Source organism: Anser anser (assembly GCF_964211835.1).
Source record: "Anser anser genome assembly, chromosome: 25".
NCBI classification, from domain to species: domain Eukaryota; kingdom Metazoa; phylum Chordata; class Aves; order Anseriformes; family Anatidae; genus Anser; species Anser anser.
Window position 1 is genome coordinate 2,670,279 of NC_139746.1, and position 23,969 is coordinate 2,694,247.

At 40.1% G+C, this 23,969-nt stretch overlaps 1 protein-coding gene across 5 annotated transcripts in view; it reads left to right on the forward strand.

Annotated features, from left to right (window-relative positions):
• Positions 1–23,969, forward strand: part of CPAMD8 (C3 and PZP like alpha-2-macroglobulin domain containing 8) — a gene marked incomplete at its 3' end in the record, with an annotated part of 54,070 nt that overhangs the window by 17,926 nt on the left and 12,175 nt on the right. For all 5 annotated transcript variants that reach the window (XM_083811271.1, XM_083811268.1, XM_083811270.1 and 2 more), the window contains 17 exons: positions 1,191–1,422; positions 2,007–2,160; positions 2,762–2,904; positions 3,367–3,418; positions 4,108–4,406; positions 4,737–4,962; positions 5,527–5,703; positions 8,721–8,802; positions 10,296–10,452; positions 10,621–10,695; positions 12,827–12,992; positions 13,545–13,631; positions 14,610–14,746; positions 15,112–15,267; positions 15,669–15,731; positions 16,173–16,411; positions 18,965–19,052. In XM_083811271.1, coding sequence (XP_083667397.1) covers positions 1,191–1,422; positions 2,007–2,160; positions 2,762–2,904; positions 3,367–3,418; positions 4,108–4,406; positions 4,737–4,962; positions 5,527–5,703; positions 8,721–8,802; positions 10,296–10,452; positions 10,621–10,695; positions 12,827–12,992; positions 13,545–13,631; positions 14,610–14,746; positions 15,112–15,267; positions 15,669–15,731; positions 16,173–16,411; positions 18,965–19,052 — 2,533 coding nt within the window. The remainder of the gene's footprint in view (positions 1–1,190; positions 1,423–2,006; positions 2,161–2,761; positions 2,905–3,366; positions 3,419–4,107; positions 4,407–4,736; positions 4,963–5,526; positions 5,704–8,720; positions 8,803–10,295; positions 10,453–10,620; positions 10,696–12,826; positions 12,993–13,544; positions 13,632–14,609; positions 14,747–15,111; positions 15,268–15,668; positions 15,732–16,172; positions 16,412–18,964; positions 19,053–23,969) is intronic.

Here is a 23,969-nt window from a genome sequence, read left to right on the forward strand (position 1 = left end):
ACAAACAGTTGATTTAGATGGTAAAAGTAAAGATACATTGTTGGTGCCTAAAATTTGAATAGCTGTCATAGTTGAAAAGTGGCGAAAAATACAATTCTTCAGTTTGTTCTGGATGTGAATCAGCAGGTGTTGCAGCACTGAAAGGCAGTGTGTTATGCTGCAGAGCTTAGTCTGAAGATCTTGCTTTCTTACTTTCCATGCCAGCTACAATGCATGTAGCTTGCAAAAGATTATGAAGCCAGCAGCATGTGTATCGAGCTCAGGGGAATAAATAAGGACTCGAGAGAAAACAACCTTAGGGTGTACTCATAACTGCACCAATCATCCTGCCAGTTGAGGCATGAAATAGCTTTTGTTCTTGCTTTAGATTAAACGTTTTCTGTTCCAAGCGAGGCCAAAGTTTCTTTGCAGGAGAGAAATTGCAAAGTCTGCAGAACTAAACTGAATTTATATTATTACAAAGCATGGAAGAGTGTATCAGTTTATGGTATCCTGTTGTGGTATGCACAGTAAAGCTGAATGCTCAAAATAGAAATTTGATTTTTAATAATTAGTTTCAATCCTCACTAGAAGAAAATTATATTTTTGGAAATTTTCTGAGTCAGACATTCCAAAAACCAACTACTAAGATGTTTCTGAATCAAAATATGCTTCTATAGAGAAGCAGTTGCTGAACATAGTGCCTGGAAAAAATTTTATTTGCCTTTATGTTCAAGCACAGGCTGTAATGTGGCAGCATATATGAGGACAGTAGGTTCCAACAAAAACTGCTTTTATTTCACTAAATGTGAAATAAATTATTGCTAAATTGTTTTTATCCAGGATTCTTTCTTTTCTTTTTTTTTTTTTCTGCTGATATTTACCTGTAAGAAAAGTGACCCTCTATAACAGGGTGTAAATGCCTGTAAAGCTTTTCATCCAGTAAGAATTTGTTAGACTCTGTGTTATGCAGAAACCACTAGGTACTGTTCTGCTCCTTATAAATGTGCATAGTTCTCAAAAATCCTGATACTTAGCAAGAAAACTTTGAGCCCTTTATAAGCTGTTGTTCAAAGCAGATACTGATGCTATGCTGTGAGTTTGGATCTGGAGGGAAATCCCCCAAATATTTGGCTCTGTGTGCTTTAGCTTTGTTCAAATGCATTTCATTAACCTGATCAACCCATGTTATTCCATGTTCTCTTTGGCAGTAATACATCAGGAGAAGCAGAGCTGCGTGTGGAAGTGCCAGACTCCATCACTACGTGGATAACTGAAGCTGTGGGTCTGTCTGAAGAGAAGGGGTTGGGCATTGCCAGTCAAACAGAACTGAAGACGTTTAAACCTTTCTTCATTGATTTTACACTGCCGTACCATGTCATCCGGGGAGAACAGACCAAAATCCCATTGACTGTTTATAATTACTTAGCTGTCTGCGTAGAGGTAACAGCCCTCTTTGTTCTGGTTGCTAAGATACAAAATTGTAGTTTCTTATCAAACTTTCCTAAGTGATCTACAAATTACAGTAGAAAAGATACAAGGATAACAGAATAAGTTCAGCATAAATGCTTTGAAGATAACTATTGCTTTTCATGACTAATAAAAGTCATTGCTTTGTTTACTGTAGCTTGAAAGAGCTGTAGTAGTCTTGCAATGCTTCAGAAATCAACATATTGATAAATGTAGGGAAGATGATTAGAAAGCTCACATTGAACCACAGAGAATTTCCTTCATAGTTAGCTGCTGAAAGCAGTTTGCTTTGAAATAACTTTTTTTCAATAAATGCTCTCTCTCCAGATGTTTTCTTCTCAAACACATTATCTGCTTAGCTCAAGTAGTATCTGAACTACTTGTAGAATTGCTGAGCTGAAAGTAATGCTGTCAGTCAAATATAACGCTAGAAGGTTTGAAGAATAATCTGTGCATACTATGGTTTTTATTATTATTTTTGTAGTTTTCAGATTTTTCACACATCTGTTGGTTTTGCAGATGACATTTGCAATAAATGGCATTCAAAATTTTCCTAGGTTCATGTGAAGATTTCAGTTCCAAAAGGCATAAAGTTTGTCGGGCATCCTGGGAAACATCATCTGACGAGAAAGAAGTGTGTTGCCCCCGGGGAAGCTAAACCCACCTCTATTGTTTTGTCCTTCAACGAGCTTGGACTGAGCAACATCACTGGTAGTACACAGATAAAAAATAGCTTGCTGCTTGAAGGAGTTTTAAGTGTTTCTTCTTAATCCTCTTTCAGAAGAGCATTCTTTTTTCCCTAGTACCTGAAAGTGAAATCATTATTTCACTTGCTACCAACTTAGCTTTTCAACCTCATTTATTTCTTACAAACTGGTTCTGTAACTGTTATGCACTGAAGAGTCCGTATGAGCAGGCTTCAGAAGATTCCCTAGTCATTAGTTTTTCTGATGTGTGATGTGTGGTTGTGTATGGTTTGGATTTATTACATCTCCCTGAAGAGATTAAAGAGTGTAAATTTTTAAATAAGGAATAACAAATTCTGTACATCTGTAAAGGCAATAATCCTAAATGATAAAACTCGTACAGTGCAGGAAACTAGGGAAGAGTTTCTCTGTTGCCTGTGACTGTCCAAGTATTTATGCAATTTTGGATGTGACTGTCCAGATACTTAGCAAATAGATCAGTAATTACAAAACATAGGATGTGTTGTTAGTCAACTGTATCTAATTAGTTTAGATCGATGCTTTGGACTCTTGTAGATCAATATCATATCTGGAAATCTCTGTTTCTTTTCCTTTCTGTTTCTTAGCAAAAGCTTTTGCTTATGGTGGAACTAATTGCTGTCAAGATGGGATGCAAACTTTAAAGAATGGCAAGCACTCAGAGGACAGTTATGTGGACAAAAGGACCCCAGTTGGAGTGGATTATGTTCGCAGTAGTGTTATTATTGAGGTAAGAAAAATAGGGATTTGTAATAATTCAGAAAAAAATGATTAAAGTTTGGGCAAGTCATGAAAGTTTTTAGGTATGATACCAAACATGAGGAGGTTTACGAGAATCATAACGTGTATGTTTACACGATTGGAAATAATTTTTGTGGTACAAGTACAAGAAGGGCCCATTTAGTTCTGAGTTCATGCTGGTGAATCTTCAATACTGCTCAGAACAAAAAGGGATAGAAATTGTATTGAGTATGCTTGCTCTTTTAGTCTAAGAAATATGCTGTGATGCAAGATTCAATGACAGTGGTTAGCATATATGCAGCTAACAGCATACAGTGTAATACTTTTTCTCTAAAGGATACAAAATGCTGTACAGCATCAGAATATTATGCGTTTTGTAAGTAAAACTGAATAGCTGTCGCTGCTAATCCAAACACTGTATTTTTATATATGGATTTCTGTCTTTATATAGCCAGAGGGACTGTCCAGAGAGTACACCTATAGTGTGTTCTTCTGCCCAAATGGTAAGTTCATTATTTAAACGAGATAAAATTAAGTTTGTTTGATTTTAGTTACATATAGAAACATGTGGCTTCATCCCATGGAATTAAAAAAAAAAATCTTTGTTGCCATTTGTCTATGATTGATGAGTTATGGTGCGTAGGAAGAACTTCTGAATAAAGAGTCTTTCTTACCTGGCTGGCTAATTATGAATTTGCTCTAACTGCCCAAGTGATTTCTGGAAATGGCAATTAAATTCCTTTACTTTATGAAACAGTTTAAGTATTCAGCACTGTGGACAGTAACTGTGGCTGTACTATATTTTCAGTTGATGTTTTAAAGTTCAGTTCTGGAATCAGTATGTCCTTTCTGTCGGAAATTTGGATAGCTCAAAGTTGGCTCCGCTAGCTAAACAGAGATGCTTTTGACCACTAGATTAGAACTGAAAAATCACTTGCAAACTTCACAAGAAATCAGCTGAGCAGTTTCAACTGAAGAAGCTACTATAGTGCAAGTGGATAGAAGTAGAGGATAGGAAGAAAAATCCACTTTTTTTTTTAATAGTTTAAGAGAATTCGGGGGGGGGGGGGTAAGAAAGTATACTTAGGATAGGCCTGTTTGTTTAAAATTTAGTAGTTAGCTATGGGTTGTTTTTTTAAATATGTGAGCTGAACTCTTAATTCTTAAAACGTTCCGTTATTTTTCTGACTAGAGAAAATTCACATTTCTACACCTAACAAATATGAGTACCAGTACATGCAGAAACCTGCCCAGATGACACACTTTGATATTGCTGTGAAAGCTCACAATGATGCTCACCTGGCCCTGTCCTCTGGTCCACATGACATGGCAGAGATGACTGAGATTGTTATTGGTGGACATCAAAATACTAAAACATGGATTTCCATCAGCAAAATGGGTGAGCCAGTGGTCAGCAGAGACACAGCTGGTATTCTGTCCTGGGATGAATTCCGCAGCTTCTGGATCAGCTGGAAAAATGGAATTGTTCAGGTACTGAATTTATCTATGTCTGGAAGTTTCTTGCTTCCTTAACTAGAGTTGGAGCACACATGGCAGTTTTTCATTAGGTATGTTGTAGAAGGAGAAAGCCTCGTTCCTTTTGCTTTTTCTGTGTTAAGTCTTGATCAGACTGTTTTAATCGGAACATGTTTGCTTGCCACTTCATGCCCTCGGGACCTCAGTCTTCAGTGTTTTCAGTGTTAAGTCTGCTGAAAGGCTTGGAGATTAAGTCTGTGGAGTTATCTCATAGGTTACTGGGTCCAAGGCAGACAGACTTCACATGCATGGGTCCTTGGAACTGTTGTTTTTTTTTCCTTTCAGGTTGGCCATGGTACTCGGGTGCTAAATGAATCTATTATTGTGGAGTGGACAGTCCCCAAACAGTTCGAGGTGAAGTACATTGGCTTTTCCACAGGCTGGGGGTCAATGGGAGAGTTTAAAATTTGGAGAAAAGAAGAGACTGATGAAAATCACAATGAAGCATTTACTCTTGGAGTTCCCCACAACATAATTCCAGGATCAGAAAGAGCTACAGCTTCAATAATAGGTATCAAATATGAGGAGGTATCATTAGGTACCAGTTACCAAATACGAAGAGATACTTCCAGCTGTTATTTGCTTCTGACTCAGTATTTGAGTAATATGGGCCAGATAAAGTAGTCATAGGCAGTTTACAAAGGTATATGCTGCTTAAATCTGAGACAGGGATTTTTTTTTTTTTTTACTCGGTCATTTGGCTGCTTGAGATGACAGTGAGTTAAAGTTGATACCATCAAAGGGCTTTGCAGATGTCCTGTCTATTATAATTCATAGTATTCATTTCATAATCATCATAACCACATATTGAACTAACTGCATTCTAATCTAGTCTAAATCCCATAGTCACAGATAACGGTCGAACTCTGAAATGTGAAATTTCTCCTTTATTCCAGCAAGAGCTTGAAGAGATAAGACTAAACATTTGAAGGACTTCCAATTTATGATACAGTTTGTTTAAGCTATGTGTAGCTGGTAGAAATTAGTGTAGTCAGGTGGTTTTTAATCATAAGGCATCTAAAAGAAGCAAAACGTAATTCCTTGATACTGAAACTATCACGTCTTTTTCAAACAGGAGATGTGATGGGTCCTACATTAAACAACTTGGACAATCTTTTGCGATTACCGTTTGGATGTGGAGAGCAGAACATGATCCATTTTGCTCCTAATGTTTTTGTCCTGAAATATCTGCAGAAAACCAAGCAACTCAGTCATGAGGTGGAGAGTGAAGCTACTGATTACCTTGTTCAAGGTAACTCATTAAACTTAAAGTTCATAGAAGGAGAAAAAGCTTACAAGTTAGAAGAGAGTTTTGTTAATATCACATTGTCCTTTTTAATGAAGAGTATCCCAAGTAATGGCAATTCATCGTTTCTTGCAGGACAATCTCACAGGTTAGCAGATTTTGATGGCGAGATGGTTTTCCTTGATATGTAGCCTATATTTCCCTTCAATAACTCATGGTTTACATGCTTATTGTGTGTTTTTTAATTTACACATACTTATGTGTACACACACACATGCATATATTTAGGTAACTTAAGCCTGTGTTTACAAATTTCAGAAAACCACAGAAAACTAAATTTAGTCAAAATCTAGGAAAAAGGCAAAAAGAACTAAATATGTAAATTGTCTTTCTAGTTCTTTAATTACCACGTAGATCTTATCTAAACTTTCTCCAGTTTATCATATTTTCTCAGTAACAGTATACCCAGAATCAGAGGTTAGTCTGCAAAGTAGTTATCCTAGAGCCATGCAATGAAGACTTTTTTCTGTCCTTTCAGTGCCCTGTCCTCTCTTTAAGCATCTCAAAGCAATCTATCTTCTTATGCACTGTTTTTCTCAGCATTTGTTTGGGAAGCGCCACTTGCAAAATAATCCGTAAGTAAATACAGTTCTCGGGACAAGTAAGAATTTGGAGATCATTAATGAAAACAAGAATGACCCAAAGGGACATAGCTGTCTTGCAAGTGAGTCAGACAATAGTCATGTCATGAAATCAGAGGTGACAGGGTTAGGCAGTTCTCCTATGAAATTATAAATGTAATATGTAATTTATTTTTTGTTTTCAGCAGCAAAAGTCTAGTGCTGCTTCCTTTGCCTGGCTACAATTGTTCTCATTTGTAACTTGTTGTGCTTGCTGATAGAAGTAATTCAAAGGGATTTTTTAAATACTCTGTGTCAGTTTTTCCTTTTAAATATTATTTGATTTTGTTTCTTTTTATGAATCTGCAAACCTTAGAGGTTTTTGGCTCCAAACTCTGCCTGTTAATTAGCCCTTACAGCAGAAATCCTCAAGAGTTTTAAACCTTTCTACGTTTATTGGAGCCCTGCCAAGCATAAGGTTTAGATGGGAGAGTCTGTTTGTTCACTCTAGAAGGCTTTTGTAATGTACCAAGACAGAGAACTTTTTCATCACTTAGTCATCCATCACATAACATACTGATACCCAACAATTCCCACATATCCCCTAATTTTTAATAGTGGCCTGAGCTAAGCTAGTCAGTAATTTTTCTACTTTCCCGCAATGCAGTTCCACAAAAGCAGGTGAACAGGCGAAAACTAGAAAGGTGAACCTCTCCAGTGAGTCCAAGCATCTAGAGGAGTGTTTAGAAAATAGAAGATTTCAAAAGAGCAAGCAGACATAACGTCTGTGCCACTCAACCTAGCAAGCAAAAAAGAATATATGTAAGAACAACGAAGCATAACTCAACACAAAGTGAACATTAGAATAACAGAACAGAGAAAATCATAAGACTGTTATAAAAAACTAATACTTTATTTGTCCATCAAACATACTGGAAGTGAATGCTTAAGAAAAAATTTAAGAAGAAAAAGCATTATGTTAGTAGTAAATTGTATCTGCAGACTGTGTAGATAAAAAGCAATCTAATTTAATACAACAGCTATTTGGAAAAACAACTAAAAAAATGTTACTTGTGCTCTCTGGCCCATGCTTGTATACATTCCCCAACCCCTAGACAAAGATGTTTTTACTGCCAGAGCATCATTAATATCTAAGGTTTTGTTCCTCCTTTTGTCCATTTTTCAAACCATTCTGTCTGTGTTCCCTATGAACATCAAAAGGCTACAAAGCAACAGAAAAAGGCGTAGGAGTCATGAGCAGCCCTTATTCAGAGACTGTGGAACTGCCTGTATCTGGAGAGGTCAACAAAGAAACTTTGTCTCTGGAAATGAAAAAGTAATCCATTCCCATAAAAATGTCATGCAGTGTGAAAGAAAAAGTCTATTCATGTATCAGAGAATTAAGCAGGCACTAAATTTCTCTGACCCAGTCTTCTTGCAGGTTTGACTTATCTCCTTATCAGAAACACCCATTTTGAAGGGTTTGGTTGCATCTGGCTTTGTCAAATTGTGTATTGAGTATTCCTCCATATAGAGACTTGGTGTGCTTTATTAGCATACTAATAACAGTTCATGGTTATAAGACAAGTAGGTTTGAGAAGCAAATTCTTTTCCTGATAGGAAGAGCATTTTGACTATCTTTATTTTCAGTCTCAAAAGACTTTCAGGTAGAATCTCCAGCATTCAATTTTTTTGTTGAACTTGTCTAAAATAGGCCTTGCAAGACAGGCCTAGTAGTGTACATATACACTAAGATCACACATCATCCATCGCATCTCACACATGGTTCAAGAAAGATATGTAAGAGTTCTTATGCCTCCATCTCCTTTGGAATTTCGGCACTAAGCACTCAGCTGTTGCTGTCATGTTACCTTAAGTTGTCCCAAGCACCAGCTTTGGAGAAAAATCTGAATCAAGCTGTATCATTAAGGCAAAAAGCTCCTCATCTCCATGGTGCTCTCAGTAAAAAGGAAGGAAGGTGGCTGTATGCTTAAGTAAAAATCATTATTTTAATATTGCATCTTGCAGAGGGGTATCAAATGTTTAACATTTCTAGTGTGTAAAATGCAGGAGTTGATTTTCATATTGAGTGTTTTAGAAACATTCTTTTTTTAACAGATGTGCTGCTCAGTAAGAGACTAAGAGCTAGAGAAATAATGTTCCATTCATTTGTCTTCAAGAGGTATATGTAGCCTTACAGATGCTAGCCTGAACGGATTTCTGAATAAGCTGCAGTGTACGTACACAGAGCTGGCTCTATCAAACACAGCAAAATAAGAGGTTGCCTCGGGCAGCAGAATCCCTTATGCTAGTGCCAGATGGTCTGAGTCTTCATTCACTTTAAATACTTGTTTTTCTCTGTGTGAGGATTTTGGACTCCCACAATTCTTTTTTGACTTCCAGGCTACCAGCGCCAGCTGACCTACAAGAGACAAGATGGTTCATACAGCGCTTTTGGCGAGAGGGATTCCTCGGGGAGTATGTGGTGAGTTGCTATTTAAAACAGAGTTAGAAAATTCAGTGTTTGCTAAACAGGAAAAATACACAATTGGCAAGGAAAAAAGAGTAGTTTTCCAACTCCCATCACGGTATTGTACAGGGAAGAATAGAAATAATACTCAGTGACTATAGGCTTACTGTTTCAATGCTGCTGCGTTCATACTGCACTTGTAGGTGTACTGTAATTGCTTCAAGACTCGTGGGAGGTTAAGATAGTCACATCTACTAACGTGTCTGGGCTTTAGGCACTGAAGCTATAGTTGTGGGTCATGTCTGGTCTACAGGAATTGCAGTAGCACTTAAAGCATCTAATTCCACTAGAGAATGGAGCTTCTCTTGAAGCGTGTATGGAGGAACTTACTGTCTCTAGTTCTTCTACCCCCGGGTAGAAGGGAGAAGAAAAAAAAAAAAAGAAAGAAAGCATTCTTCTAAGTGTTTTATATCCCCTCATGGATGAAATGGAATGGTATGGATTTGTGCCCCGAGAAGTGGAAGTGCAGGGTCTTTCAGAGAGAAACAATATGAGAACCAGAAATTGTGCAACTGGGAGATCAGCTCATCTCACTAATGTCCCCCTTAGGAAACCATGGCCTTTAAGGTTGTGTGTTTCCACACATCAGTATGGCTGTGGACTATAGAGTCTCAGATCTAGGAGATTTTTGTCTTCATTCATTTATTTGTCCTGTTATTTGGCTTCTCCATCTCTTCTGTATTTTGCTTTAAACTGATTTTCTTCGTGAACTCATCTGAGTGGAAGTACCAGTTCTGTGATGCTGTTGCCTCACTGTTTTGAAGATAGTAAACTTTTATCTCAGACCTGGCATCTCCTAGTCCCTAGATGTAAAATACGGTGACACAGAATTACTTAACACTTGAAAAATCCTCTGCCAGGCAGCATGCCTTCTACCCTCCCATTCCTCAGAGGCTTGTAAAATGAATGATTCAATCTCCCAAAGCTGGCCAGAGTTTGCACTAGTTGCATGTCAGAGGTTTAGAATTCCAAAAACACTTCTATTGCTTTCCTAAGTCTTAATTCTGTATAAAATCTAACACCGCCTCAGACTTTATCAGTGGGTTTCTTTTTTTAATTAAGACTGTAACAAAATTGGAAAATTTATTATTTTCTTTACAAATACTTCCATATTTATAAAGATATCGTCTCTTAACTTAAAAGCTTTAATTAGTAGGATAGCAGCTGAGCACCTATAAAAAGTAACTGTATTTGAGTGTAACATAACTATGACAAGCATATCTTCCAGTAATACTTTTTAATTTAATTTGTTGACCCTTAACCCTGATATTGTCCAGAAGATTGAACTGAGTTTGGGAGCCTTTATTTACCATTACTTTTTTTTAACAATATTTAGTGTTTCCCTTCCAAGATTTTCAAAATTTATGCTTTCTAGGAATGTTGTTTTCCTGGTAATGTGTTATTCAAAATTTGTTTTCTTAACAAAAATGGTAAATGTGTTTTTACAGGCTAACAGCTTTTGTCCTCAAGTCCTTTGCACAGTCTCGTGGGTTTATTTTCATTGACCCGAAGGAGCTAACAGCTGCCAAAGACTGGATCATCCAGCATCAGAAAGAAGATGGCTCTTTTCCTGCTATGGGCAGGATACTGAATAAGGACATTCAGGTAAAAACTATACAGACACAAAATTATGCAATAGTTGTGTTTTTAGAGATCTTATCAAAGCAGGAAGGGATGAAGTTCCCTTATATGAATATTGGGCTATGAATATCTGTCTTGCTTCGAGTCTTTTCCCCAAATTTCATCTAGTGGTTTTGTCTTTTTGCTCTCCAGGGTGGAATCCATGGTAAGATCTCTCTGACGGCTTATGTGGTTGCATCTCTTTTGGAAACGGGTGTAACTTCTGAGGTAACAGAAACCTAGTTAAAACAGATCTTGTGTTCTATCTATTTTTTTAATTTTTTTTGTGGCTGTTCCCTTTCAGAGGTTCTTTGCTCATTAGAATGGTAGCATTCAGGTAACTGAGGCTGTTTGAAAGCCTTGAGATTCTTCCAAAGTAAGGAGTATATTCCAAAGTTGTTTAAGGTGATCTCCTAGCCTTCAGACATCAGCTCAGGGTTTATTCTACCACAGCAAAGCTCTTTCCTACAACACCATGCCCCAATCTCCCTGGGAAATGGCTGCAAATAACATTTTCAGCCTTGTAATTTGAAGGTGTGACTGCAGGCTGTGTAGATACTAGTAGCTTAGATAGATATGCTCAAAAGAAGTTGTAACTAGCTAGCTTTGTGCAGATAGGAGCTTAACTAGAGCTGCTGGCTTAGGGGATCCAGAAAACTTTTTCAGTCTGCCTTTGGTGCAGAGGCCAAACTGCTACTGCTATTAGATTACCGGAGTGCAGCTCTCCAAAGATACTATAATCTGCAGTTTTGGGAGAAATTGTGCATTTCTCTGGAGAAAAATGTTTCTCTCTGTAATCAGGGGGAACAGGAATACTACAGAAAAAAATAATTGCTACATAGGAATGTGCAATTCCACTGCATAATTTTTGAAGTAAGGAAAAAATCACTTCTAGTACAACTTGCTTTTTAGAGGTTCTTTCTTAAAACTCCTGGTAAAAACAGTGCTTCTTTCCTCTGTTGTATTTCTGCCTGCTTGCAAATTCTGTAGACTGGGTATGCTCAGCTAATAATTTAGTTAAACATTCCTACTAACTATGACTGCAAGAATGTCCTCCTGGAGATGCACTGAACAGGTCATGAATACAGTTGTCCCCTTGCTCTTCAACAGCTGGGGAAAGAGTGATAGTGGATGAGTAGAGCTGTACAGGTAGAACTGGAAGATGAAAACAGGAGTTGTAGTGTATGTTACAGCAGGTTTTGGTGATCTGTATTCAAATAAACGGACTCAGGGAACACTCAGTGAGCTTATGGTGGCTTAAACAGCCAGTGCAAACAGCAGTATCTACTCAGAAACCCTGTGATAATCTCCGCACTTCTGATGGCATCCCTGTAGCGAGACAAGGCTGTCATTGCAGACAAACACACACTCCTCCCAGTTTTTGTTGGAGTGGAAGGCCCTGAACCTTATTAAAAATCAAAATTAAAAATCCTTAAATGCCCACAGAATAACTTTCTGCCTCCCTGTCAGCAGTGTCCCCCTCTGAGAAGTGATGTGATGTTCTCTTTGGGCTGCTGTGCATCAGGACAGCCCTAGCGTTTTTATTTGCTGGAAGTGCAGTTTATGTAGATCTAACGGTTTTTCTAGAGGAGATTTGCAAGTGGTACTAATGATCTTAGCTAGGAAATGAGGAGGGAGAAGGTTAGTGCCACAGGGAAATCAAAGGAAACCAAATTACATCAAGTCCAATTAAATTGTTTCTATAAATTATCAGAGCCACGTTCCTACATGGTGAGGTCATTGAGGGAGTTAATAAAACATGTTTGTTGGCTGCAGGGACCCCTGGGAACCTTGGCCTTTATTATCCTCTGGCGTCTGCTAGACGCTCCAGAGTGTCAGGAACACAATCAAACATACAGTGGAGAGCTTGCTTCTGCTCTGTTCATCTGCTGCCTTGCAGAGGCATGAAATTTTCTCAGCTTTAAGAGGAATAAATTCAGCTCAGTGTTTGTCTAAATTATTCTTGCTGTGCTGTTTGCTTCTAGTTTTAAATTTGTGATGCATGGCGTTTCTTAGGGAAAGTGTTAGTGTCATTCTACACAGAGCAAAATGCTTCTTCCCTAGTTGTTTTTTAATGGACACACAGGTGTGAGAAACAGTGATTCTAACTAATCTGCCTGCCGATGGCAAGTAGTGAATAAATTCCTTATTTTGCTTTGCTTGTGCATGCAGCTTTTACTTTACCTATTAAGCTGTCTTTTTCTCAACACACAAGTTTTTTCACTTACACCTTTCTGATTCTCTTCCCCATCCCACTGCAGGGGAGTGAGCAAGTGGCTGCATGGTACTTAGCTGCCTGCCGGGGTTAACAGAACTATAGAGGCTGGTAATATGTCTGGGCTCTTTCCCTTAAATATAGGAAGAAAGAACAGCTGTTGACAAAGCAAAACACTTCTTAGAGTCCAACTTATATTCAGCAGAAGACCCCTACACTACCGCCTTGATTGCTTATGCCCTGACACTGCTGCACAGCCCCTCTGCTGCTGTGACGCTGCGGAAAATGAACAGCATGGCTATTACACAAGGTACTGTGCACCTGGGGCCAACCTGGCAAGTTCTTAAATTGGCAGCTCTTTTATGGGGATAAACAAATAGCCCTTGCAGCTTGAATGATATGTTTGAGTTATTGGAGAGCATAGAGCTTGTGAGACAAGGTCTTTCTCACAGCACAGTTTGACCTTGTAATGCAAGAGTTTTCCAGATTCTCAGGAGAGATGGGCTGAGTACCTTAGCTCTATGCATGCAGCTGATGCTGAAGGAAGGCAAGTACGTCAGAAGCTCTGCAGTGGTTTTCCAGTCAATATGTCACAGTTTGTCTAGTAATACATCGCATTCTTCGATGCTCTATTTTAATCTAATATTCAAGAATCACATTGAGCCATCTGTGCGATTGCAGAGGGAGCAAGAGCCTGCGGCCTCTTGCCCAGAGAATGTTTGTCTAAATGGAGGTACAGTGCAGTTCAGGGCATGAATCAGTTGAGTCAGTGCAATAGTAAAGCTTGATTCTTCCCATACACAGAAGCTGATCCTCAGTTCTCCTGTAATATCATACATATTCCACTGTCCTATTTTTCTAGATGGCTTTACACACTGGAGTTTGACGGGAAGTCTTGTTACCGATGAAGATACCTTCATGGGATTTAACGATGGTCTCTCCCAATCAGGTACCTGTACTGCAAAAGCAAAAATAAGGCAATGGACTGAAATAGCAGGTCACTGACTGCATTTATTCTAGTGAATTGTTTTTAAAATACACTTCAAAAGTTCCCATGCTTTTCCTCCCAGTTTTGGTCCCTAAAGAAATCTTGTTTTACCAGGATGTTCTGAAAATGGCAGTCAGTCAAGACAGGGTCCATATGAAGGGCCATTCAGGAATGAGAGCTGATAGAGACAGGTAGCTTTATTCTGAAAGAGCTGGTTAAGTGCAAATGAGAGACAGAGCTAGATGTGGCTGAGGCAGGGCTGGCTTTTCAGTCCCAGCTATTTCATCACTTTTTGCTCCAGTTTCATAGACATAGGGAATAATACCGTGAATAACAGAGGAGTGAGAGCCATAGGGTATTCCATCAGGGAGGAATCATTTGAAGTATAAATTTGAGAGAAGTCAAATACATTTAATTTTACAGTTGTTTAGCTTTGTATTTTCAAATGGACATAGGGATGATGTACCCATCTTTTACTGGCAGTCACTAGCATTTCAGCACTGTTCTCCTAGACTTTAACTATCAAAGCCACAACAACGATGTATGGTGCTATAATTTTCAATTCACTTAAAGCCATTGTCTTTTCTAATATGATACAGGTGTTCCAGTGTTCAGGGAGGATTTAATCAGATATTGTATGAAAACGTCCGGGACAGGTATACAGTAAGGGCAATAGCAAAGTAGATCTAGAGTGGGAGAGAAATTACATGTGGGATAAAATCAGGTAAAAAGGTCATCTGTAGCGGAAAGGAAAGAGGTTATGTTGGAATTAGAAGATGGTGAATCTTGGATGCATTATTAAACTTCATTATTATTTCTGTGTTTCCTCTAATTATTTTTAGTTAATGGATATTCATAGAACTATTTCTAGACTAGCGTGATTCTCACTTCTAGATAGTAGTTCAATTTATCTTCCCTATCCCTTTGCCTCTCTTTCAGTTGTTTCTGCAGAAGTGGAAATGACATCTTATGCCCTTCTGACATACACGCTTCTAGGAGATGTGGCCTCTGCACTACCAGTGGTAAAATGGCTTTCACAGCAGAGGAATGCACTTGGAGGATTCTCGTCTACTCAGGTTGGCTGTCTTAGAAAAAGGTAGCTTCAGCGCATGCATAATCGGTTGTAGAAATCAATTGGTTCAGGAATGGCGAATGCAGAGTTTCTGTGTAGAGTCCAGAAGAAGCTTCCCAGTAAGAAGAAAAACTTCCCGGTTTTCTTTACTACTTCCTTCTGGAATTAATAATTTGAAAGGAATCTAGACTTTGGCCTTACAGATGCCTTTGAAAGCAAAAGTGAACAAAACCTGGGATTTCTTTTGCTATATGAATTAATAATGATTCTGCTACCAAAAGCCGATGACTGTACAGCATAGTGCTTGTTTCTAAGTTTAGAGTGCTCCTGTATTCTTCACTATTCCAATCTCCCTCTTCTGATCCCTAGGACACATGTGTAGCCCTGCAGGCTCTGGCTGAATATGCTATCCTTTCTTACATTGGAGGAGTCAACCTTACCATTTCCTTGGCTTCTACTAATCTAGACTACCAGGAGACATTTGAGCTTAACAAAATGAATAAGAAAGTCCTCCAGACTGCAGTGGTAAGTGGTTTTGTGTTAATGTAGACAGTTTTTTAAAGTGATCCATCTGAGCTGAGTTCTGAATGACAACTCAGGTGAGTTCAGCAATGGTAAAAGTACAAGTTAAACACTGTGAGATCTTGGAACTTTCTGGTGTTTCTTGGCTGGGTTCTGATGTGATAGGAGGCAGCACTCAAAGGTATTTTTCACCATAGCCAGTGACTGATGTTTATTTTGAGCTGCTGCTTGTTTCTACCACTGTTAAAAGTAGGTGGCTGAAAAGAATAAGCCATGTTCATTTCACTTGTGCAGTATCCTTAATAACTGGAAACATCTCTTGCACAGAATTAAGCTAAAATTGATATTCATTTACGTCCTGATAGCCGTGTCTTGTCTCTGTCTTAACTGTGGATTTTCCCCAGATACCCAGTATTCCAACGGGGCTGTTTGTGAGTGCCAAAGGTGAAGGCTGCTGTCTGATGCAGGTAAAGTTGCTATGGGGCTGGAGAAAGTATGTGAGCAAGAGATCTCTAAACTGACATCTAAACTGACAGTCTCTCTGCTAGTTTTTTAATCCCAGATTACCGTGAGGAAAGAGTTGTACCTTGAATTTCTCTCAAAGTAATTAAATAACCTGGTGTTGCTTTAAACCATGGAAGTAAATATGATTTGTACCAGGGTAGATTTGCTTTGGTACAGCTTTACCTATATATATTTATATATATATATATATATATATATATATATTTAAATTAAAAACTGTGTTTTAAATCCTTGGTTGCTTCTGTGCCAGCCATTACCTCTCTCTGAAGAGATCTGGTGTTTACGTGTGTCTTCGGGGAATGTTTGCAGATGCTACAAAATATTGGGGTCTTATAAACTGCCTTAGTTTGTTTTGTTGCTTTTTTTCCTCTTTTCTGCTGCAGATTGATGTCACTTACAACGTGCCTGATCCAATTGCCAAACCAGCTTTCCAGCTCCTGGTTAACCTGAAGGAGCCAAAGTCAGAGCAGCATCTTCAAGCTCCAAATCTCCTGCGATCTGTCTCTCCAGATGAGAATCGCTCTGAAACCTTGCACAGAGAGAGGGCATTGGTGGATGATGATGACCCAGCTTCAGATCGGGATCATCAGGAATACAAAGTTATACTGGAGACGTGCACTAGGTAGGAAATGCCAGTCTGCATCCCAGACTAAAGCTCCAGAAGCATCATTGCTAGATCTCAAAGGACTTTGCAAAGACATGAGCAGTTTACATCTCTTTTTACAGATTGGGAAACACAAGGTATTAAGAGGAAACAGCTTGCCTATAGACAAAAAGAGAGCAGCAAGAATAGTTTGTCATGTATTCAGTCCACTTACACATGTTCTGGTTAAACATACCAGTGCTGCTGCAATTATCAGGAGATGCTGATCTCTTTACAAAATGTTTTAGTTTTAAAAGAGGTTGTTGGAAAGTTTCCCCAAAAGAGGGAAAGCCACAACCAAAGTAAATAGGGAGGGCTTACAGTGTCCTACTGTGCCACAGAAGAAACCATTCCCAATGGGATGGTTTCATAATCACTCCGTATATCTGTGACCAGGAGCGTGGCAGGTGGTGGGGCTGCAACATCACCGCATTCAGATGGCAGAAGTCAAGCGAACAGCTTGGATGTAATTCAAAGAAATGGAAATTTTTTTCTCCCCTATCAGTTTCGGTTTCCTTCCTTCCTACAGATATGAAACCTTACAGAGACTACAGTTCTGAAAACAGTTAGTTGCAGTGGCTCCAGGCAAAGATGTGATCTTATCTCTGTCAACACACTTGTCCCTTACTCACGGGGCTATGTTGCTGGCAGATATGCATTGACTCTGATTGCTACAAGCCTGTGAAATCCTGGGTCAGGCATTTTTTGGGCTAGTTGAATTCTTCCTTCCTTCATTAACAACAGCCAGTGATAAGCAATTCAAACTCATCATCCGAAAGTTTGCTGGAGCCTGTCTCGCTGTATATAACAGTACCACCTTCTCATCCTCTTCACCCCTCTGCATCAGCACCGCAGCTGGTATTGGAGAGAGGCTTAGAAAGTCTTGTCAGTCCCTTAAAGATGCTTGTAACTAAGGAGGCTGCCCTGCATCAACACAACCTTTCTGTTGTTATTTCTGAAACTTTCTGCCCTGGGAATTGTTGGAGCAAAGACAGAAATTTGAGAGGAAGCCCAGTCCAAGGAGATTGATTGCTTGGAAAGAAAACAAAAGCAAATGAAATCTTCCCTTTCCTCCCCTTCTTCCTGTAATGATGCTCTTTTAACTCCTACATCGTCTTATTCAGGCAATGTGAACAGAGGAGTGCATCTAAGGGTGATGGTGGAAACATGTTGAGCTAGGATGTTGCTCAGAATGTAATAGTTTTTAAGAGTTGTCATGCTCAATTAAGTCCTTGGGATGTTTTCCTGTAAAGAAGAGTTGGGGTGGGGGGGGGGGGATGAAAAAGAGAGGGTTGTGATTTTGTGATTGCAGGTAAAGGGATACTGTAGGATTTCTTAGGGAGTATGGTGTATGGAGTTAGATCGGGATCAAAAAGGCTTAATGTCTCTATGGGAGACTTAGCTCTGAACTGGAGCCAAGGAGTCCACAAACCATCCAATGCCACTGTGGGCGTATGAGCTTGGGTGCAGCATTACATCCAGGCTGGCTCTGTGCACTGCTTCAACAAACTCACAAACCCACCCACCTAGAGGTACCCATACAGAGGCCTCCAGGTAGCCCTGCAGGAGCCAGATTTGGCAACTTTGGTCCTGGAAGCTGTGTGCTGTATTTCTCAGTGCTGGCTGTGAGCTAAATAAGCCCTCTAGGGTCCCAGCTCATTGTCTTAGTGCCTGTGGTGCAACTAATCAGCCAACAGGTAAGCTGCCAAGGGAGGGACAGTTGACAGTGGACTATACGTGAATACAGAGAAAAGGGGGGCATTGTTCTGGAATTAGCAGGAGCTTTCTTGTTACGATTTTGACTTCTGCCATGCTGCAAAAAAAATGAAAACTTTTGAAATGGACCAAATAAACTTTCTTTCAGTGCCCCCCACCCCACTTGTTTTTAATGCATGCTTCAGTAGTAACAACTCCAGATTTCAGCGTTTTGGAGTCTTCATTGATATTACACAAGATGATATAGGCAGTGAATTCCTTGACACTATTAACTAGAGAGTGAGGTTGCTGACTCATTAGCAAAGACACTTCTCTGTGCCAATTAGATGCTGGAGGGAAATGGCCATTTACGAAATACCAGGGTGGAATGACTTCCACTTTGTGTTGGGAAATATTTTTTTTACACCACAATCCATTTGCAGCCCTCCACTTAGGAAGCACAGAAGCTTCTTTTCTTCCAAGAGGTTATTCCCTTTTACCAAAGAACGTTCTCTCAGTGATTAATTGAAAAATAAGGCAAGCGGCCCCACAGGAGACTACATCTTTCCTTCTGCTTTTCTGCCATTCACCTGGACATCTCCTATAACTGTGTCCTTAATTTTTGTTGAATAAAAGCAGAAAAGAGGATTTTGTTAAAAACGTGTAGTCTATGGCTTTCAACAAATTCTTCAAAGAAGAGTAGACACTTTGTGGTTTGTTTATTTTTTTCCTCTGAAATTTGTTTCAGTTATGCTCCATTCTGAGTTGTCCATGTACCATTTGTTACCTTGGATCCGGAGTTTATTTTCGTTCTCTCTCTCTTTTTCTTATGGGAAGATGGCTGCATTCTGGATCCTCTAACATGGCTGTTTTGGAAGTGCCATTGTTCTCAGGGTTTCGTGCAGATATTGAGAGCCTAGAGCAGGTAAGATGTTGTAATGAGAGTGCAAGACATGGTCTTGGGCTGGGAATGGGCTCTCTAATTGGTAGGGATTCCCTTTGGGGAGCAATAGGAAGTAAATGCTGTTGTCTCTTAGAGCACTGTCTGAAAAAAATGCAATTAAAATTGGGGGCAGGAGATTTCACATGTCAAAAAATATTTATCTGAAATGAGTAAACAGATGTTCTGAGCAAGATTAACAAATTTGCCGAACACAGTCAAATGAAAGTTTATTACTAAGCACAGAGCACAGTAATTAAATGAGACCCATTTGGAAATGCTGAAGTGAAAATGTGCTCTAACAGGAGCTGTTTATGGCTTCTTAGTGGGCTGTGTTATCTCCAACATCTGGATTCCATTTCTTTGGAGGCTCTGTGTCTTGGAATTTTTTGCCTTTTTTTTTTTCTTCTGGGAGAACATCATGTTTATTGCAAGCCAAACTGAGGTGGACAGAATGTGCCTCTTACCCAGCCAGCCCTCTAGGGGAGATGAACTGTAATCTTTAGCTTTGCTTTATATTTTGTTAAGGCATTACAGTGTATTCACTTAGTTTTTTTCTATGCTGCAAATATTTAAGGACTTAGTTTTTAAGGACTGTGTAACTGAAGAGGTGTAAAAAGGAACTAAACTGCATCCTTGAGAACTGGTAAAGAGCTGAAAAAAAAGTATTTTGTTTTAAAAAGACTTCTTCCTATAATAACCTTATCTTCATTATAGATGAAGGCAGGGGAGAGAGGGGAATTTAAAGTAGAATCATAGCAAAGGCCAGGCACTTTAATTTGACATCGTAGTTCAGTGGAAAAGTGCACATTGTTTTGTCTTCTCTAGGATTTCACTTGATTTGGCTAATTTCTTACAAACACTGTTGCATTTTCTTGGAGAATATGAGATGGATATGTTCTTCCTCAGGGGTTTATAACCCATACCAAAAGCCCGCTGTCAGCCTCCTAGGGCTGTCAGTGAAGCCAGAGAAATCTGTCCACTAGTCCCTGAGAAGAGAATCGGGCCCTTTCAGTATTAGGGAGCTGTGCTTGGAATACTTCTGTACAGAGACGTATGTTGATCAGATAGGAAATTATTACTGTGAAAAGAAATACCAAAGTTTAAATCCATTCACAAGCTGCATGTCAAAAAATCTGATTTGCTTTCAAATGCGTACACGTAAAATATATTGATTTTTATTTGTATGTTGATGTTTGATATTCTCTCACGTGTGACAAATGGTGCAAGAAATGAGTATGGCTATTCAGATGAGGCAAGACCACCAGTAGGAGGTCTCCAGTATCCTTGTGGTAAGAGAAAGGAGGAAATTAAGGGGCCTGTAGTGGTTTTGGTTACTATTTTATCTCCTCCTGCTGAAGTGCTAGCATGACAGTTGTTTGTACTGCTTTCAAGGAAGTTCTCTTTCACAGTAATTTACGTAAATAATGGCAGAGAAAATATGGATGGAAACCTGGCTCAGGACCAGAGATCTCAAAATGGGACAGGAGCAGAATGACAGGATATCGTTACGGTGTTAAATCCACAGAAAGTTTTATCAGCGGAGTAAAAGGAGGAAACTAGTTGAAGCAAAGAGTGAAGAGGGATTTTGATTACAGAAGAAGAGAAAAATGGTTAGGTTAAGTAATAATTCCCTGTTGCTGAAATGGGCTAAGAAAAAATTATAGAACTAGGAGCTACCGTTGTGCAGGCTGTACTGAGTGAGTATCTCCCTTACTGGTTTCAGCAGGGGACACAGTAAGTTTCTAGGCTGAGAGTCGAGAGGGCCCCCTATGTTCTGGTGTCACAAGGAACTGCAGAGATTCTGCCACCTCTGTACAGACGGGGGGATGAGAGGCTGGAGAGCAGTCCTGCAGAAAGGCAGCTGAGGGTCCTGGTCGCTGGGAAGTTGAACCTGAGCCAGCAGCGGTGTGCCCTGGCAGCCAAAAGGGCCCCCCCTACCCCGGGGGGCATCAGGCCCAGCATTGCTGGCCAGTCAAGGGGAAGGGATTGTCCTGCTCTGCCCTGCCTGGTGTAGCCTCACCTCGAGCACTGGGTGCAGCTTTGGGCACTGCAATATGAGAAGGCGGGCTCCAAAGACGGTCTGGAGGGGAAGACGTGTGAGGAGCAGCTGAGGCCCCTTGGTTTGTTCAGCCCTGAGCAGAGCAGGCCGAGGGGAGGCCTCATGGCGGCCTGCAGCTCCCTCATGAGGGAAGCGGAGGGGCAGGCGCTGAGCTCTGCTCTCTGGGGACAGCGTCAGGACCCGAGGGGACGGCATGGAGCGGGGACAGGGGAGGGTCAGGCTGGGTGTTAGGGAAAGGTTCTGCACCCAGAGGGTGGTTGCGCACTGGGACAGGCTGCCCAGGGCAGTGGTCACAGCACCGAGCTGCCGGAGTTCAAGAAGCATTTGGACAAAGCTCCGACATATGGTTTGATTTTTAGGTAGTCCTGTGTGGAGCCAGGAGTTGGACTCGATGATCCTTGTGAGTCCCTTCCAACTCAGGATATTCTGTGATTTTATGATTTCAGTCCTTGAAGTTTTGTTTTTTTTTTTTCCTTTATGCCAAGACAGCTGTGCTGTGGCATGAGGCTTGTTTACATGGCTGGTCCCGATAGGTGTTCCAGGTAAAGACTTTTAAATGAAACATGCTTATTTTGTATTTAGTTACCACTTAAAGGCTGCCGCATGCAGCAATTGCTCCTGTGCGGTGTCTGATGATTTACGCTAACCTGTGTTCAGGGCAGGCTGTGTGTGCTCTAAGTAGAGGAAACACTGAAGACAGTTGGGATTGAGATTAATATTAGGATATACACTCTGCAAGGAAACCCTAATTCTGATTCCCCAGTGTTGCATGTTTCAAAACCCTTCTGTTAGCAATGCCTCTATTCTCCCTTGCCTTCCAGGATGTTGCCATAAGCCTTGGACTCTGTGACATCACCCTGCCTTTGTTTGTTTTTTCTTGGCTTTAAAGATGCTTGCATCACATTCAATATCATCTTGCTAGTGCCTTAGCATTGCTAGCTCCCTGACCAGGTGCTGGTCAGGATTCCCAAATCAGAAACGAACAGTGAGCATAGTGAAACTGGAGCAGGAGACTTACCCGTCCTGCTTGTGTCAAATAACGTGTCAATGCCTGTGAAGCACCCTGTGTCAGCTTCATGCCCTTTCTATATTCTGTCATATCCCTCTTCCTGGCCTGGATGGAAGCAGTCAAAGGGTTAATAAATAAATAAGAAAGCTGCCCTGCTACTGCAGAAGAGTTATTTCCTCACAGCTGAATGAACTCTCCAGCACATTAAGCAAGAACAGGCTTTCTCTAGCACTGAGCAGATGAGCTGGTTGTGCTTTCCCTTGTGTCATCTGCCCGCCCCTCTGAATCTCATGTTCTGCATCTGTGGGTAGAGAAGCAAGAGTCCCAGCGTAACCCCATCTGTTAGGGTCTCGGGGCACATAGTAACAGGTGGCTTGGTTCTGCAGTTGGGATTTGGTACTGGGCAGTCCATTTCCTTAACCAAAAGTGAATTACTTCCTTTGGACAGAAGAAAATTTTGCTAAATTGGGAATGATGTTCCCCTTGAAAAGTTGAGTTCAGCCTTCTTACCGCAGAAATCCTTTGCATTGGAAATTAGGGACAAAGCTCAAGCATATAGCTTGGGTAGGCAGTGAAGATGCAAATACCCTTATAATTTAATTTTGGCTATCAAAAATATTTCAAAATCACGCACCCATTGTCGATATGTTACTAGTTTTGTATTTTGGCTACCACCTTCAACAGAGGTAGGCCCCATCATTCCCATTGCTGCATTTTCTTGTTACCCTAGCCGTTCCCTCTGTTCTTGGTGAGGAGGGGCAAGGCTGTAAATCAGATTTCCTTGTTTGTTGTTTGCCCTCACAAGAGAGCAGTGTGCACAGAGCGGACCCACGTGCAGCTCCGGGGCAGCGATGGTTAATGAATACTCTGAGCATTGATGGCAGCCCCCCTGGCTGTGCAGCCACAAATCCTTCTAATAATGCTGGGTGTCGACAAGGTCAGGAGGTCACCACAGGCTGGTATATATCAAGCTTCACCAGAAAAATGCAACTTTAGCTGAGCTGAGCATTTCCCGGTGGCGCCAGCCTCTCCAAGCCCTCATAAAAGGACTGTCTGCAGCCATCTACTGCTGAGTAATAACAGCCACCACCAGGCCCCTAAAATTATAAGGACAAATTAAATTGGCCCTTTCCATATTGTGTGTGACTTAAACACATGTTCCTTTGCTTGTTACAGTAATAGCAGGAAGCTGTGTGCAGGGTTTTACAACTGGAAGCACTACGCTGAAGAAATTCACAGTTAAAGCTGTTGGTAGCAGGTTTGGGCAAATTTCAGTAGGAATAGTTTTTGTTTTGCGTCATTTGTTCTAATACGTAATAATAATTCTTTGTCTTCCTTTCCACAGAGTTTTCATTCTGGGACCTCAAAATAACTTAGGAAGAGTTTGTTTGTTTATTTGTTTTGTTTTGTTTTTAAATTAGTAAATATTATCTCTGTGTCACAAACAGGATGGTGTGACAGAGGTTGAAGTAACAGGACAGTTTGGAGAATAGAATTCAAGTGTCTGCTCTGGCCCTCTGCTCCCCGAAGTGGGTTTAAAACTTAAGTGTCCTTTTCCACAGGCCATCAGTTTCTGAATTAAATGTTTCTCACATAACAGATGTGTTCTGAATACAATTTATCAAAGCAGTAAGGACTGATCAAATGATCAAGTACATGGAGCATGCTAGCCATTGTTATACAAAGATGTTATTTATCCAAATGTGGAAAATCATAAAGTATCTCTTATGGAAACTTAAGGAGAAAAAAAAAAAGAAGACAAAGCTTCCTAGAATTATATCAGACCGTACTATTTATGTTTCTTGGGACATTCATTAGCATTTTGTTCCAG